At 53.0% G+C, this 17455-nt stretch overlaps 4 protein-coding genes across 4 annotated transcripts; 3 read left to right on the top strand and 1 right to left on the bottom strand.

Annotated features, from left to right (window-relative positions):
- Positions 1-533: 533 nt before the first annotated feature.
- On the top strand, positions 534-2861 carry BZA05DRAFT_454057 (P-loop containing nucleoside triphosphate hydrolase protein; the record flags this gene model as incomplete). The annotated part of the gene is made up of 5 exons (XM_051487508.1): positions 534-843; positions 900-1443; positions 1504-1776; positions 2007-2334; positions 2485-2861. Exons 1-5 carry the CDS (start codon positions 815-817, stop codon positions 2859-2861), a joined length of 1551 nt encoding a protein of 516 aa, XP_051338969.1. The 5' UTR covers positions 534-814.
- Positions 2862-5687: 2826 nt separating this feature from the next.
- On the top strand, positions 5688-7504 carry BZA05DRAFT_430466 (uncharacterized protein; the record flags this gene model as incomplete). The annotated part of the gene is made up of 6 exons (XM_051486160.1): positions 5688-5789; positions 5860-6116; positions 6170-6435; positions 6486-7098; positions 7149-7202; positions 7261-7504. 6 exons carry the CDS (start codon positions 5688-5690, stop codon positions 7502-7504), a joined length of 1536 nt encoding a protein of 511 aa, XP_051338968.1.
- A 51-nt stretch (positions 7505-7555) lies between these two features.
- BZA05DRAFT_400169 (uncharacterized protein) lies at positions 7556-8893 on the bottom strand. Its single transcript, XM_051483868.1, has 3 exons — positions 8762-8893; positions 8199-8700; positions 7556-8126 (listed from the first exon to the last, which is right to left on the bottom strand). The coding sequence occupies exons 1-3, from the start codon at positions 8792-8794 to the stop codon at positions 7741-7743; spliced, it is 921 nt and encodes a 306-aa protein (XP_051338967.1). The 5' UTR covers positions 8795-8893; the 3' UTR covers positions 7556-7740.
- Positions 8894-11823: 2930 nt separating this feature from the next.
- On the top strand, positions 11824-12902 carry BZA05DRAFT_436734 (uncharacterized protein; the record flags this gene model as incomplete). Its single annotated transcript, XM_051486422.1, has 4 exons — positions 11824-11864; positions 11902-11947; positions 12219-12326; positions 12587-12902. The coding sequence occupies 4 exons, from the start codon at positions 11824-11826 to the stop codon at positions 12719-12721; spliced, it is 330 nt and encodes a 109-aa protein (XP_051338966.1). The 3' UTR covers positions 12722-12902.
- Between the last annotated feature and the right edge of the window lie 4553 nt (positions 12903-17455).

Here is a 17455-nt window from a genome sequence, read left to right as displayed (position 1 = left end):
GGAGGGAAAGGATCGACTTCTGATAAGATAAGACCAAATCGATCGGCCATACCCGTCGTGCGACCTCAGATTCCTAGCCCCACCATTTTCTGTCAACCTAGTCAAACGCATCACCCTAGGCTTCGCACTCACCATTCCCCACTCGAAGAGCTATTCATTCTAACATTATTTTGCAATTCGTGCTCAGAGTCCATTCTCGCTGCCTCACCGCCCCAACGCGAAATCATCAATCGGCCGGTGAACTCGCTGTCGTGCGCACCCCCACTACGCATCCACGATCTACGCATCCACGCCTCTCTCTCACGGGTACAGAACAGTTCATATTCCTGCTGTTCGTAGCCTTCCTAGCCCTTTCGGCGGGTGACATGATGTTACTGGACGCGTTAGGCAGAACAGACGGCGAGCGAGGATGTTGGTGCCAGTGGGTTCGGACGCGAAGGCGAATTGCAGAAAAGAACGAACGGGTGCCGCGGTAAAACACTTCGTCAAGAACCTGGAACCGATAGGCCCTCTACCAAATACTACATATGTACCTGCATTTTCCCTTCGGCTATCTTTTGTATTTTTATTTACGGGCATGTGGTATTCCGCGCAGTTCGGCCCCGCTACCGGTACACAATCACTCCATACGCCGAGCATGTTCGAACAGTCAACCATGGAAGACCATTGTCGCCATGGAATCTTCTCCTTCCGTCGATCACGCCTGTTGCCTTGGGGGCGCTGGAAAGCTGAAGCCGTATATAATAGGAAGTTCTTGATTACACAAAATGTTTTGCTTTTCCACATGGATACTGATCTGCTGCCATCTCCATAAATGGCTAAAGACGCTTGCAGCATGGACAGGTACCCTCTCACTAACTCGTTACATTCTACTCCTACTGACTCCACCGACTGTTCAGCCCGACGGAACAACCTTCCATTCCGGACAAGGAGCTAGTCAACGCCCCCATAGCGCGAAAGCGTCGCCGGCGTCCTTCCGCGCTACCGTTCATAGGGATTCTCCCGGTCGTTTCCCCCCCACTGATCCTCCGAATTGACCCCGAGTATAAGCGCATACTAAACCGGCACCAAATCGATGGCATCAAGCACCTCTGGCAGCGGCTGGTCCTTGGCTGGGCAGGTGCACTTCTTGCGCACTCCATGGGACTTGACAAGACACTGCAGGTTATCGTATTCCTGCACTGTTTACGTCGGTCTACGCTCGACGATCCACGTCTGATGAAGCGATTCGCATCGAACCGCGTGCTCATCCTCATGCCAGGAGGTCTGGTGAACAACTGGCTCGCGAAATTCCAAAAGTGGCGCGAGAGGTTTTCCGAATGGCCGCAGCAGCTGAAGTTCTTTGACGAAGTTTATGTTGACTCTGAACGCCATCGCCGACAAGGTGTGTGCAATAAATGGCATCAGAACGGCGGGATCTTGCTATTGGGCTATCGCGCTTTCGTGAATGATTTATGAGCTATGGGATCCAAAAACTTGGGTAGTGAGGATGAGCGAAAGCAGTGTGCGAAGGAGATGGAGAGGATTCTATTGAAGGGCCCTAGTGTCGTCGTGGCGGATGAGGCCCATACCTTCCGAAACAAAGAGGGGAATCTGGCACGGGCGATTGCGTCGATAAAAACACTCTACCGGATTGCCTTGTCGGGTACGCCACTCCTGAATACACTCGAGGAGTACCTAGCGATCTTGAAATGGCTGTCAATAGAGGACCGCCACAAAATCGAGCTGATAAACAGCAAGACAATACCCGACTTCGACGAGCGGATGCTGAAAGTCGTGGAAATATCACTCACAGATTGGGCATGACGGCGGCCGAAAAGCTATTGGAAAGCAAAACGGAGTTTCAAATTTGGGTTCCGTTGACGCCGCTACAATTCGAGATCTATAACCGGATCGTCCGCCGTGACAGCCAAAATCAGTCGGGATCCAATCTAGCAAACAAAGAGGGGTCCCGTCAGGACCTAAGGATGTTTCATCACCTCTGTGCTCTTTGCTGTCACCCGCAGGCATGGAAGAATGGGTTCTACTGGCGGAAGTACTCTGGGATTAGAGAGCTGGATGAGTTTTCTGATCAGTACCAGCGCGATGCAAATCTTCCGGACAATGACGACATGTGTCTCGAACCCATATACGCCGGGAAATCAGATCTCCTCTCTCCCGCGTACAGCAACAAAATGCTTGTCCTCCTCTCGATCAAACACAGCAAAGACGTCAACGACCATGTCCTCGTCTTCAGCAACTACATTACCACACTAGACTACATCCAATACGTCCTCTACCGGCGTACAAACTTCTCATTCTTGCGCATTGACGGCTCGACCAAGGAGCAGACGCGTCGCCACGACATCGCGCATTTCAACAAATGAACCACAGACGTCTATCTCCTCTCCTCCACGACAGCCGGACAGGGGATTGGCCTCCTCACCGCTACCAACCGCGTGATCATCCTTGACAGTACTTACTAACCTCTGCACAACCAGAAAGCGACGGAAAGGAGCCATCGTCTCGGCCGGAAAAAGGACGTGTTTGTCTACTACATCACCACAGACGGAAGCATTGGGACGTTCATTGCTCACACCCAAAGCAAAAAGGCCAAGCTTGCGTCCGTCGTCCTGGACGATAGAAGGAACACGCGGGAGGCATTCCTAGGAGATGCTCAATTGCGCTCGTGCTGTGATGTGCCCGTCGCGGTGAAAGCAAGCTCCGCGAAGAAGCTGGGGAGCTCTCCGGCGCTCGCGAATGATCCATTGCTGAAGAGGGTTGTGGCGGATAGAGGGCTTCAGCCGGCGGTTTGCAGTGTCATCCTGTTGTCGGAGGGCTCTGGGTTTTCTGAGGATCTTACGAAGGAGCGCAAGAGGTAGTACTAGTAGTATGAAGACGAGGATCTAGGATGCACGGGAGTTGTTAGAATCAAATAGGGTTATCATCTTTCTGCAAGACGATACATATAAGATTGCACTGTACTTTTGGCTATTGCATACACGAGCCAAGGGTATTTATTTCATCGATCCACAATGTAGGTAGTCCAATTCACCATGCTTCTAGAGTACACTCCACATCATCCTACACCTAGCATCCCGACCAACTACCCGTCAGACTTCACGAGCGCGCGCCGCGAACGCGCATCCCAACAAAAAGCTGTCTCCACCGTATATGCAATCATTTACCCAGCAGAGAATATCGATATTTGCGCGATGAATCTCCTTCCTCGTTAGGTCGCTTACCCGCACACGTAAGCCGATCTACACAAGTACATAGTATATCCTGCAGTGGACTGTACCCACCGGATGGAAATAGGCGCGAAGTAAGTAACCGTCGAGCGTACTGCGTGCAAAGCAACGCAATTGCCGCATCAACTTTTGCCGTGACGGGACTGTATGTATTAAATGGGTAAATATGGAAATGCCGTAAACTGCAAATCTGCAATACCTACATACCCGCCTGCCCGCCTACCTACCTTAGGTACTCAAGCAGCGGACGGAACTGTACTCTACTATGTACTAGTAAATATCAAAAACTTGTGGACACCTAAAACCCTAACCCACGGGCACCACACCAAAATCCGCGAAGAGAGTGAGGAGATGGCAGACTGGCAGTTGACCGCTCACGACTGCTGGTATCTAAATACTGGGCGCATTTTTTATCTTCATGTAATGAGTGTTCTTTTGTACTGAATAAAACTTCACTTGGCTGTAGTTGGATAACCACAACCGTTCTGTAGGTTGACTGCGGTCTCCGGAGCCCATTCTCCCAGCCATGAGATTTGGTATGGTGCCGGAGGGTTAGGGTTCTAGGTGTCCAAGTTTTCGATATGGTTGGGGACGTCTAGACCCGGAGTGTTTTCACTCCCACTTTTGACGTTCGGTTAGTTCACAACAACCTAGTTTTGAAAAAACAACTCTTTACAGCGATAGAGAAGAGGAAGGAGATAATTTCTAAAGAGCCAGATTTTTTTTAAAGGGCGTGGATGAGTGGCAACCAAAAACCAAAACAAATAGACGATAAATGATTTAGTATGGGGGGGCCCCGGGAATGTCCAGGGGCAAGGCTGCCACAGCCCAGTCTTAGCACGGCTGAGTTCCCGATTAGAAAGACTTGGCACGCCTGATTACCTGATCAGGACGTCTTGGCAGCACAATATGGTGGCTAATTGTTGTGACAAAGAATATTATGTACATAAATGGAAAACAATTACCTACAAATTAGCTACAATTCCAGCTTATCGCTAACCTGTTGATGAGCTTTGTATATCTGCACATTGGAAAATGGGCAAGAACTGGGGGAGAAATTGTGATTTTCGTTCCCGGTGGGGCTGTGGAGCGCTGAAGCTCTGGAGCTCCGGAGCGGGCTGCGGGCTGCGGAAGCGCGGTCAATGGTGACAGACCTGTGGAAGAATGGAACCGATGGAAGGAGCGTGCTCATGTGATCCAGAGGAGTGTTTTATGGAAGAAAACGGGCAAGAACTGGCCGAGATATTATGATTTTCGGTCCCTGCGAGGTCATGGAGCATAAAAAAACATATTAAATAAATTTAATAAATGCTGATATATTACCGTATTTGGATTCAATTCCCCCCAATCCGAATGTCCACTTACTCCGGCACTAGATGTCCCCAACCATATTTACTAGTAGTATGTACGTTAGATACCTGGCATCGATTGCTGGCGCCTTGCAGATGGGTCCTATAGATATACATATGTCCTGGGTTCTATATGGATATATGTCATGGGTTCTATGGATATATGTCCTGAGTGAGCATAGACTTTAGAGTAATTCAGCTGTCCCGAGATCCTCCTCTTGTACATACCGTATATGCGCACTCTACGTTCTGTGGAGACCGCTGGAAAAGCCGAGCCGTAGGTACATACCCGCAGTTTTAGTACACATTTTACCGAGACTTTCAGATCTGTCGACAAGGCGGACCTTGGTTTTTCTCGAGCTGCCAGTTTTAGAGAGGAGCTATGTACCAATCCAAAATACCTACCTTGCATCAAAAGTTTATGCTCGGTGAAGGGGAAGGTAGAAGATTGATGTTGTGTAGAGTACTGCCGGCCATGACGAGATATGTATGCAGTTAGTTTACAGGCCGCCCGGCAGTCCGGTTGCCCCGATTAGCTCGCACCGGCAGTGTTACGTTACCAAGCACCATAATAAACGTTTGGCATACAAACAACGTCGGACATGGCCCATAAAAGAAGTGCTTCCCTTCCTCGTCTACCTTCGACATCCCTCTATAATCTTAACTCTACCCTCTCCCCTCTCCCCTCGATACCCCTCTACAATATTGACTCTCCCCTCGATACTCCTCTACAATTTTGACTCTCCTCTCAATACGATAGCTGCTACTGAATACCAACAATATATTATACCTAGTACTTTGTTTATCATCAAATATAATCTCTAAATATCCTATTGCTTTTCTTGTCATGTCTGACACATCCTCTTCCTCCCCCTCCTGCCCCCCCTCATCCTCCTCATCCTCCCCCCCATCCTCCACATCCTCCGTTGCCACCCGGCGTCTTCAGCAAGTCATCGATATAATCGGAGCCCCCAAGAAGCCAAAGCCAGACAACTGGGTTCCGCTTCTCGAGCAACCTCTCTACACCCCACGCAAGCTCCGAGTTGTCAGTGTTGGTTCCGGATTCTCCGGGTTGACGTTGGTCCATAAGATACAGCATGAGTACAAGATGGAGGACTTTGTGGAGCATAGGATCTATGAGAAGAATGACAAGGTGGCCGGCACGTGGCTGGAGAATACGTACCCAGGTGTTGCGTGTGACGTCCCCGCGGTATGTACACGGTTCTCTCTGCTGTGAAGTTCTGAAGCATCACTGCTGATAGACATGTCGGTGGTGACAGCATATCTACTGCTTCCTTTTCGAACCGAACCCAAACTGGAGCAAGTTCTACGCCCCCGGTCATGAGATCCGTGAATACATCGAACGCACAGCGGCAAAGTACGACCTGGCCAAGAACATAACGTTTCATTCGAGGGTGACCGAGACGATCTGGGACGATCCTGCGGGAAAATGGCGGTTGAAGGTGGAGAACACCCAGACTGGGGAGGTGTTTGAAGATGAGTGTGATATCTTTGTCGATTGCACTGGTGTCTTACAGTACGTTCAATCTTCCCCAGAATTGGAACGACAATGAACTGACGTCAGAACAGTCACGCAATCATGCCAGAGATCCCCGGCATCGATGCGTTTAAAGGACATCTGGTCCATACGGCTCGTTGGGACTCGTCTTACGATTATGTAGGGAAAAAAGTGGGCATCATTGGGAATGGTTCCTCGGGAATACAGGTCCTGCCACCCATGCAGAAGACGGTTGGTGATTCGGGGCATGTCTACAATTTTATTCGTTCGCCCACCTGGATCACCGTGGGCAACCTTGCACACTTGACACCGACCAAGGACGGGCAGAATTTTGAGTGTATTTCTCCATCACTCCTCACACAGCTGCACATACTGATGTTTAGATAGACTCGGAGGCGCAAAAATCTCTCTTCGCCAGCGACCCCATCGCGCTCCGCGACTACCGCCGCGATATGGAGAATAGGTTCGACCGCGGTCTCGAGATGTACTTCAAGGGCAGCAAGATGCAGGCTGCGCTTCTCCATCACACTCGCAAGGACATGGCCCGGAAGCTTAAAGGCAACCCTGAGCTGTTGAAAGCAATGACTCCCAGCTTCGACATCGGCTGCCGCCGTCTCACCCCAGGGCCCGGGTATCTCGAGGCTATTCAGGAGCCCAATTGCACTCCCATCTTCGACAAAATCAAGGAGATCAAAGAGAACGGATTGCTGCTGGAGAGCGGCATTTTCATGAAGCTCGATGCGATCATCTGTGCTACCGGCTTCGACGTCTCCGGCCGGCCACGTTGGAGGACTAGCGGGAAGGATGGGAAGTCCCTCGAGAAGATGTGGGAGCACGTTCCTGAGGGCTACCTGGGTATCTGTGCTCCGTACATGCCGAATTACTTCAAGTTCGGCGGCCCCAATGCGCCGGTCTCGCATGGAGGTCTCCTCCCGGTCATGTCGGATGTGGCGGATTATGTCTGCAAGTGGGTGAGCAAGATCGCTAGAGAGGATATTCGGTACGTCTCCCCCGCGGATTTGATGATATGCTCCCCTCTAACAGTCGTAGCACGGCCACCGTCAAACCCGAAGTCGTATCTGACTGGAACGTTTACGCCCAAGAGTACCCCCCTCTTCTCTGCCCCGTATCCTGGCCCCGGTCCTACTAACATATTTCATAGATTCCTCAAGAGGACGAGCTGGTCCGGTAGCTGCAGCTCTTGGTACAAGAACCACCAGACCGACGGCCCCGTGACGGCGATGTATCCTGGCTCGCAGATCCACCACAGGGAGTTCACTCAGGATGTGCGCGGCGAGGATTTCAACATTGAATATCGCTCGGCGAATAGGTTCAGGTTCTTTGGCGATGGGTTTACGAAAAGGGAGAAGGAGGGGGGTAACCTGGCGTGGTATATGGAGAAGTAGGGGGAGGATTGCAGAGGGATTGTTGCGGCTCGAAAATGTCTCGCAATCTGGGTTTCTGCCTTTTCGGCTTGTAATTATAGATACTGTACAAGTACTTACCTACATAGAACAGCTATACGATGAAGGTTAGCTCCTTCGAATGATCCGCCATCCGTTTTATGTCTTTTCGGCTTGTTTAATAGTTACAGAATAGACAACGGAGTTATCTCCTTCGAATGATCAAGCCATCTGATTAACTAAAGTCTCGCCCCCGTCTCTACTTTCTCAAACTCAAACCCTTCTATCGGCACCACCAACAGAACCGTCCTGTTCTCCCCGGGCGGTGTGACCTCCAGCGTGACCGTGTCTGCGTCCCTTCTCACTAAGCGTCCCACCTGGGGATGACTCCTCCCGGTATCGACGGGCACGACCTTGACCTCCTCGCCACTCCCGGGAGCTCCGCCGCCGGCCAGGATCATCTCCTTCGCTTCCGCACCGGAAACGATGGTCCCCCTGGCTACGGGCCCCATCCGCGCCATGAACCGCGCAACCCACGCGTACGTCAGCGGATACTTCTCCGCCGAGATCTCTGAGCCCTCCAGCGCGCCGGGGAGCGTCAGCATCCAGTCTAGGACCCACACGGCTGGGTACGGCATCTGTCAGCACGCCTCGACACATCGGGGGGGGGGGGGGGGGGGGAGGGGGAAGAGCAAACCGTTGATATCCGCCAACGACACCTCGTAGCCATCGAGGATCCACTTCCTTCCATCCCGCAGCTTCTCCTCTGTGTGCTCAAAGCCCATCTGCACGCCCATCAGAGCGCGGGGGCGATTAGCATCGATAACCTCGGGGTTCATAGCACCACCGCTGAAATCCGCGCGATCCCGCAGGAACGCGGGGTTCTTCATCGCCGGCAGGCCCGTGGGAATGCACGCCGCCGCCGACCGGAAGAGCTTGTCGCTCCAACGGGTCCATTCCGCCGCGGCCTCCCCGCCGCCTAGTGCACCAGTGGGGAATGCAGTCTCGAGCGTGGATAGGATTAATGAGGTGTTGAGGAGGATACGGTTGTCCAGTGCGACGACCGGGATGCGCCGGTAGGTTACTCCTAGGAGTGATAGGTCTGCACGGGGCATGATTGGCGGCTGCGGGCATTGAGAGAAGGGAAGGGCGCGCAGGGTTAGGTAGTATGATATTTTGTGCGCGTAGGGGGAGTAGGACTGTGTTTGGGCAGTGTTAGCGGGTGATACGGGAAGGGAGGCGCGGGGAGGTACTACGTACATAGTGGTAGAGAATGATCTTTGGAGCAGACATGGTGGCGAGTTTGATTTGGTTTGGTCTGGTTAGGTGGTGGGGGATTCCCGGTACGTGCAATACCTACGTGCCTTATATGGGCCAATTTGAGGATCTGCGGATCAGGGCACGTCATCCAATTCACAAACCCCGACGGGATGCCGAGGCACGACGGTCATCACGTGTGACAGGCCTGCGAGTCAGCCGAGCCGGTGTGGATCCGCGTCATGGTTCCCCCGGCCAATAGAGGTCGGTCGGTCAGATGCCGGCGGTTAGCGTATCGAGTGAGATACTGTGGAAGGCTTCAATTTCGGGATTGATGCCAGCTTCTCTGTGCAAGTACGAGATTGTGTTTAGAAACTGCCATGTACCTCCTGGATAGTTGTGTGCAGTGTCACTCAATCATCGCGGTTTGTTCGGTTCGGGACATGTGTGTTTTTGACAGCGTTCCGAGGCACTTTTCCTGAAGGCTGGCGCCGGGGTTGATCCACCACTACATAGATAATCCTCTGAATCTTATCGAGCACTGTGTTAAGATTACTGAAGGCTCTGAACTCGCTCTGTTCGTATGTAGGTACATACAATCTGCTTCTTGAAGTTTGAACACTCGAAACGCAAAGCTAGTGATTCCGCGATGATTCCGCGATGCCACCGAAGCCGAAAGCCCCAGAACACTCCCAAGACCTTTTGCAATGTCTCGTTCAGCATAGCCACGCTCCGGCAACTACCGGCCCTCCAATCACAATCGATTCGGATGGAGAGCCTCGGAGACAGCATCACGAATTATTATTCGTACAGCGAGTGCGATTTCATGAGACTTCGCTACACTCGTTCCTCACGATCGCTGCCTCTGCTATAGCGGGGCGTCCAGACGGCAGGCACGACTCTATCCAGACAGTCCGTGTCGTGGGCCTCACTCGAGTGACGGTCGTGACGAATAGAGAGGAAACGGAAGCACAGAATCCTTCCCCTGGTCTACGGAGTTGGTGGTTCATCAAGTGTTCCGTAGACGTCACTAATGCGCTGACGAGCCCGCCATAGCCACCGCCACCGCCGTCGTCGCTACCCACTGGCTGGTTGGCTGGCTGACTGTCTACCTGCCTCGATTCCTGCTCCTCACCACCGCGTAGGGAGTTCACACATACACACATACCACACCTCCAGGAGCCCGAGAAGCGAACGAGGGAAAGTGGAGTTCCTCGCATGTTCAAAGCTCGCGAACGGAAATTCAGGAGCGAGAACCCGGTACGCGGTACGCAGTTCTTGCGGGGGATCAAAGCCCTGGGGAAGCCAAGGTGGGGAATACGGATCTGCAGTATATCGTATATCGCGGGGGGGAATACCCAGAAGCCAAGCTGGGAAATACGGATCTGCACGCTCGTTGGTAGTGGAAGTCGCTCCTACTTCGTGGAGCATCGGCGCATGTTCGCTCCGTGCTGCCGCTGCTGCTGCTGCTGATGTTGGAGATACCTACACCTGCGTGCCTGTGTACCTGCGTAACTGCGTGCCTACACACCTACGGGCCTACGTGCTTATGTGCCTAGCTGCGGAAACGAAACGCTGCGGAAGCGATAATCATGTATCACCGCGGTGCATGCATAATCCACCACGCATAACCCACCACGCATGCCCCGCCCCCGCGCCCCCTTCCACGGTGGGTGGCACGAGTTCGTGTGCAGGCAGCTTCGTCCGAAAGGGATTTTCCGCAGTCTCTCTCTCTCTCTCTCTTTCTCGCTCCGAGTGAACGAGGAGGGTGTGTAATTATGATTTTTTTCTCAGCCTCTGTAGGCCGAGTATATACCACCTACGTTGCGAACGGTAGCCGGCTCTCGCTGTACAGTGCAGTGCGAAGCAAGGCAGGGGTGGCGGTTCATATAATCCGCGATAGTATATGGCTATGTCCAGACTCCAGACTCCAGAATAATGCATCGCTTGTCCGCCCGCTCTCGCCGACCCCGTGTACGATACTGCGATGCACGATGTATTTACATATATCGCACTGGTAGAATAGCACCGAGTCGACGCTTACTATTATTATAAAAAAAGGCGTCCGATAGTGATAATTGATCCGCCGATATGAGCTGGCCACCACCGCCGCCGCCGCCGTAACAACCGCCGTGGTGCAACGCTCGTGAACTAGTACCGTTTACCCAGTGCTGGCGTGCTCGTGCTCGTGCTCGTGCTTTTGCGATGGACGATGGGCAAACAATCATTCCGCCGTGAGCCTGGGAGTATTCAGCGGTTAGAACTTGTCCGCAGGTGCACAGTACGTGGGTTGGTTAGTTCCTGCTTCTTGCAAGGTTGTAATGACCCAGCCCCTCCCCCTCCCCCTCCCCCTCCCTTTCCGCCGCGCCCTGCCCATCGCCATCCGCCGAGCTCGCCCCTTCCCCCCTTCCCCCCTTCCCCCCTTCCCCCCGCATTTTACTTCGGACCGGAGCTTAATTGGATCCATGCGGTGCGCGCGCCCTGGCAGGCGCAGATCCAAAAGAAAAGAAAAGGAAAAACGGGCGGGGGATGATCATGTACATCAAGCAGATACATGATATCAAGTGCTTACTGCAGTCTGCAGCGCGCAGCTGGCTATATTTTTTGGAGGAAGTTTTGCCAAGGCTCCGGGCAGGCGAGACAGGCAGGCATCGAGGGCAGGCATGAGGCGGGGCTTCGGATACTCACTCTACACGTGCATACATATTTGCATACATATTTGCATACATATTTGCATAGCACGATACATACTCTGGAGCTGGAGGGAGTGGAGTCTGCAGGCCGTGGTGGGCGGTGGGCAATACGTAGATTTGTATGTGCATACTTTGATACATATCATACTTCGGACGAACATTGCGCCCCCGGCCTCACAATTGCCTTGGTGGATATCCCTCCGGGTGGGGGGAGAGGCCACGATCACTGCCGCCGATACTCTACTCTACTACACACTGGCTTCCATGCTGCGTGAAGAAAAAAAAAGAAGGGGAAAAAGTACCGACGGGAAATGAGGTCCGGTCCTTTCCTTTCCTTTTTTTTGGCCATTGGTCGAGCTGGACTCCAGCACCATGGCCCATGGGAGCCCTCGTCGGCGGTGCTTAAAACGAATGTGTGTATGTGTGTATGATACCAGACTTCCCGAGCAGAAAAGCCGGACACAGCAACAGCAACAGCAACAACAATAGCACTGACGTACGTCCGTCGATACTCGATACTCGATACTCGCGTACACACACACATACACACATACACACCTCACGCCCCCCCTCCCCACACCGGACGAGCGAACTCCAATCTCATCTGCGCCTGCAGTACAGTGCAGTACAGTGCAGTTGCAGCGCAGTGGGAGTGAGTGCGTTCGTTCGTTCCATCTCGGTCTCGTCTCATCTCAGGGACGGAACTGGGAAGGTGGATGTTCGGTGTTTCGGCCCGGAGATGCCGTGCCCACCACTGCCCACTGCAGATTCCGGTTTTTCTGAGGATTCCGGTTTTCTGGGGGTTCTGGGGGTTCTGGGGGTTCTGGGGGTTCTGCGAGGTTCTGGGGGTTCTGCGAGGTTGGCTGGCTGGCATGGTGGGTCGTCACGACGACGGATAAACTCGAGCTGCACACACACATGCGGGCGGGCGGGCAGGCTGCAGTGAAGTGCATCGAGGTGGATTTTGTTTTTGTTTTTTGCGAGCATGATGTTGAAGTACCTACTGCGCGGTGAAGAAGAAAACAATCGCAGCTACTGAAATACCGTACCTACATTAGTGCACTCAACGGTAGGACACGCAGGTCCGCCTACATACTATATGTAGTATAGTAGTAGATACGGACATGCCTTGTAGCTATTCTCGCGGGCCTCCTCGCGGGCCTACATGGAAGAGGACCGGGAGGCGGGGGCGGAGAACGAGGAGGACGGTGATTCGGAGGCGGACGAGGAGGAGAGTGGATCAGAGTCCAGAGGCTCTACCGCCGCATAAACAAACTGCCGGACAGTGTCCAGTGCCCAGTGTTACAGTGGAGCATAATTTAGCATTGCCATTAGCGAGGCAGGCATGTATCGACATAACGGCGGGCACGGCGGCGCGCGCGTGGCAGGACCGGACCGGGAGTACCTAGGTTGTATGTACTATATATGGCAGGGTATATGTGATGTTTGATGAGCACTGCCTTCCAGGTAGGTACCCAGATCCCAAATCGTGGCGACTGGTCAGGTCTCGCCTGGCCTGCCAGCTGCGTGGTGGTAGCTGTAGAGTAGAGTAGGTGGATTATCTGCACCTGCGCCCCGCCACGCAAACGAGCTCGTTCATGCAAGCCCCCTCCAGAAGAAAAAGCCTTCCATCCATCCGTGTCATCTGAAGTCATCTGAAGTTTTTGGGAGCCGAAGAGATGAAGATATGAGCAGATGAACAGATGAAGAGTTTGTTAGCTCCTACGCGGCCTACGCGGTATTAAACCGTCCCATCATACTATACTTCTCCCCCGCCCCCATCCCTCCCCAATCGCACACTTGCTCTGGAGTTTTGCTCACATTCTGAGTTGGCGTCGTTTTTCCTTTTTACTTGTTACTTTTCCCGGCCGGACTGCGCGGGGAAGGGGAGGGGGGATATATTGCACTGCTTCGAGCCAGCTTCGATTGGTGCTAGGTAATCTACATCTATGTGTACAATGCATAGTAGTAGCCAGTGGCCATTGCCAAGTCCATCAGATTGGCCGGTTGTACGCACATGCCATTTCTCGTCTCGTTTCCCCAGGCAGAGCCAGGGATTCGTTGTATCCCCAGGCAGTGGGGCCTGAGGCCTGCTCACCTCCGTAAATACATCACATATGTACACCGTGCTCGCAATTCCGCTGCCACTCCTGTCGTACTACTTACTCCCGTCCGGATCGGATGGCGGATGGCGGATGGTACTACCTCCCGGGAGGATCAGGCACCGGGAAGACCAGTCATATTCGCTGCGTGTATGTACCACTACTACTACTGCTGCTGCTGCTGCTGCTGCTGCTACTATTACAACTACAACAATCACTACTAATACAATTAGTACTACTACTACGGCTGTGACTACTGCTACTGATACTACTCATACTACTACTCATACTACTACCATGTACTCTACCACTACTAGGTACCACTGATACTGCTGCTACTACTACTACCCTACCACTACCATTACTACTACTGCTACCAGCACCACCGCCACCACCGCCACCACCGCCACCACCGCCACCACTATATTACTACCACTACCACCACTACGACTACCACTACCACCACCACTACCACCACCGCTACTACTCTACACCTGACACCCACCTATCACCCACCTGGGACCTATCCCAGCCGGAGAAACTCACCCTTCAACCTTCAATCAAGGCAGTCGAGTACCAACCTATGTACATTCCTTGCCCAATACTCATGGTGGTCCCGAGTCTCGCCTCGTCCTCGAGTCAAAGCGTAGGTATGCCATTTCGACAGAGCCATGATATTCCCGCAAGAACGTTTACCCTGAATGAGGTGAGATGGAGAGAGCAAGAGCAAGAGTAAGAGTAATATTACATCAGTCTTCAGGACTGCCAACGAGATTGACACCGTTGGCGATGGCGAGATCCTGGAGAGAACCTGGCGCATCGCCGGTGCATCGCCAAGCTGTCGTTGCCAGCTGGAGTTTCGAGTTTCAACTATCAACTTTTCAGGCGTGGGTATCGAGTAACTTGGTACATACTACTGGGTACTAGGTACTAGCTGGTGCATGTATATAGAGGCCGGAGCGAGTGAGCCAGGAATCTGTACGACACCAGATCGCCTGTCGCCTGTCGCCTGTCGCGCGGCGAGGGGGGGAGGGGGGGGGGGGAGGATAGTCCACCCTTGGTGGCGGGTAGTGGACGTTTGGTGGCGTCGGATAAATCCCCATTCCACGCACTGCGATTTGGGAGGGGGGTGCTCGTGTAAGCCCGAGACTCACAACCACGGCATCCGCCGCCCACCCACCACCCACCGGGCGAACCATTACATACCAAATACACATCTACAGGCTACATACTAGGTATACTATAGTAGAAGTATGTAGAGTAAAGTAGTGCGTGAGATCACCATCACCGCTCGGCCGAAGGGAATGAATGCCCAATGACCAATGCCCCACCCAGCAGCGCGGTACCGCACTGCAGCAGCTGCAGTTGTTTGTCGCGGAGGGCCGTTGCGGTGTCGTCGAGATGATTGCAGGTACATACCTACCTGTAACCTGTTAGTTGGGCGTTGGTGAGACATCAGCCATCCACGCAATCCATGGTATGTAGTCCGCAAGGACCAGCCCTCCACATTCATCCACATCCCATCTCGAAACAGCTTACAGCTTACAGGGGTACCCGCGGTTGTTCAGCCTTCATCTCATCTCATCTCTGCTGGCTGGCTGGATGGCTGGATGGCTATATCATATAAGATCAGCAGGTACACGGGACCGGATTTTAACAGTCTAACTGCAGGATGTTATGGGTTGCTGCAGACTTGCAGTGCAAACAATCGTCACGAGACTCTGGTGTATGTGGTGTGTGTGTGTGTGTATGTGGTGTGTGGTGTGTGAGCGCCATATGTGTAGATTGTCCGGAGGCTGCAGATTACTCTAGAGATTACTCTAGGTACTCTAGTTTTCTCGTCCTACCAGACACGTTTTTCTCGTTTCGTTTCGTTTCGTTTCGGTCACAATCCACGCTGATTTCTAGCCGGACTATGTACTACTAGTATAGGTAGGTGTTTCGCTGGATCGGCGACGGTGGGACGGTGGGGCGGTGGCTCGAGGGGAGAGGAGAGTGGGGAGAGCCCTATGGGGGAGTTTGTGGCGCCAGTGGCGCCAATGCGATGCGATTATCACGACGACGGCGGCGGCGGCGGCGGTCACGATGCTATCGAGTACAATACATGCATCACTACTGGTTAGTACAGCCGCGGTTAACTAGGTGCACCGTGAACTGATGGGCACGGCAAATGTGGGGAGGACTAGGAGTACAGGGTCAGAGTCCTGATACATACTACGAAAGCTTAGAGGGGAGGGAGGGAAGGAGGGAGGACAGACAAGCAACGGTGCCAACTGTGCCAACTGTGCCAACGGTGCCAACGATGCCAACGGTGCCGGCCCAGCTCCTCAGCTCCTGTCCCCAGTCTCCTAGCTCAGAGCCAAGTATCACATACATCATACATATCACACATATCATAGAGTAGTAACGATTGTGGCTTGCAGTGGTCGTTTTTTGCTGGAACACTGGAACTGTGCAACATGATACCTACAACGCGCTAACTAGTAACCAGTGGGAACGGCAGCACAGTGCGGTGCGGGGCGGCGCGATGCTTGTGCCGAGTCCGCAGATCGGATCCCTCGTATCGTATCGTATCGTGTCGTATCGTCGTAGCGCAGAGCAGTTGCCGGCCGTGCCTGATCGACTGGCGGAGCGAGAGCGAGCGAGCGAGTCAGTAGGCTAGAAGAAGAAAAAGCAAAGAAAAACGAAAGAAAGAAAAGAAAAGAAAGAGAGAAAGGAAAGAAAGAAAAAGAAATGTAGAATTGCAGGAACGACACGTTTTGATCCGGCGGTCGATGGACGACGAACTACGAACGACGAACGACGGAACGACGAACTCGATCCGGACTTCCATGAATGGAGGGGCGAATGGAGTCGAACCAGCGTACGGGGATGGATACAGCGGCATCGTCACAGGTAGAGACTACTGCAGAGTCGAGACATCCCGACTCACCTGAACTCGAAGCTATCCATCCAGAGAAGCCGGGGCAGGACTGTACTGGTACATACTCTATGTGAAGCCCAGCGGGGGTGCCATGAGGGCTGCAATAAGGTTCTCACAGGCCACGATACACCATGGAGCCATGGACGTACCAGTCTACCCGAGGGAGAGAGAGAAGGGCAGTCTTGCCGAGCCTCGAGTCTGCCCACTGCACGCATCCACCCACCCGCTGGGTGGGATCTGGGAGGGAGGAAGGGAGGTAGGGAGGGAGGGATCGCTGCGGCGCAGTTCGGTTCCCAGATGGAGTAGCTTTCCTTCCGGCGTATGTGGCATGGGAAGTTGGGAATGGGTTTCGTCGGTTTTGATTAGTCTACAGACATGGACGGAGGACTGTGTATGAAAATTGTATGTACATTGTACACACGGCAATGTTTGATATAGGTACCACGGTATATGAGAGTATGTAGGTTGGTATGTAGGTAGATAGTTACTTGGTACTTGGGTAGGTACTTGCTGGAACAAGTACTTACTTGATACTTGGTCAAGGGATAGGTAAGTATGGACGGTACATAGTCCAGCCATACTGACAACACCAACCGTACATACAGCTTGTATCTGCCGAACGTCGCGGTGGTGCAGTGGGTTGGTCAAAGGCTTCGGGAAGAGTGTCCAATATTGGGAATCCGAAGCTTGACATGATCTTCGACTCGACGTCCCGTATTTGCCTGGAGTCTGAAGATGTCTCACTCATAAATATATGTACCTCGACAGCTGTACTGTAAGTACCGGTATGTAGCGTCTGTTCCTACCCGGGAATTCGGGAGCCGTCTGCACAAGCAGGCAGGCCCCACGTATGTAGAGTAGGTACACACACAGATACAAGGACGGTTCATCCATGAAATCCTATGAGGAAACGAAACACTTCGAAAGTGGCGAGGTGGCGAATCAACCACTGGACTCAGTCACTCGTCGCCGGCCAGCC

Source organism: Tricharina praecox, assembly GCF_024521635.1.
Source record: "Tricharina praecox strain CBS 144465 chromosome Unknown BZA05scaffold_14, whole genome shotgun sequence".
NCBI classification, from domain to species: Eukaryota; Fungi; Ascomycota; class Pezizomycetes; order Pezizales; family Pyronemataceae; genus Tricharina; species Tricharina praecox.
This window is presented reverse-complemented; position numbering and strand designations above follow the sequence as displayed.

What these genes read in the sequence shown, in the direction of transcription:
- BZA05DRAFT_400169 (XM_051483868.1), bottom strand. Translation starts at nt 8,794, where the DNA reads ATGTCTGCTCCAAAGATCATTCTCTACCACTAT. An exon ending in AGATCATTCTCTACCACTAT is followed by an intron (nt 8,701 to 8,761) that starts GTACGTAGTACC and finishes GCCCAAACACAG; the next exon opens with TCCTACTCCCCCTACGCGCA. An exon ending in GTCGTTGGCGGATATCAACG is followed by an intron (nt 8,127 to 8,198) that starts GTTTGCTCTTCC and finishes TGCCGTACCCAG; the next exon opens with CCGTGTGGGTCCTAGACTGG.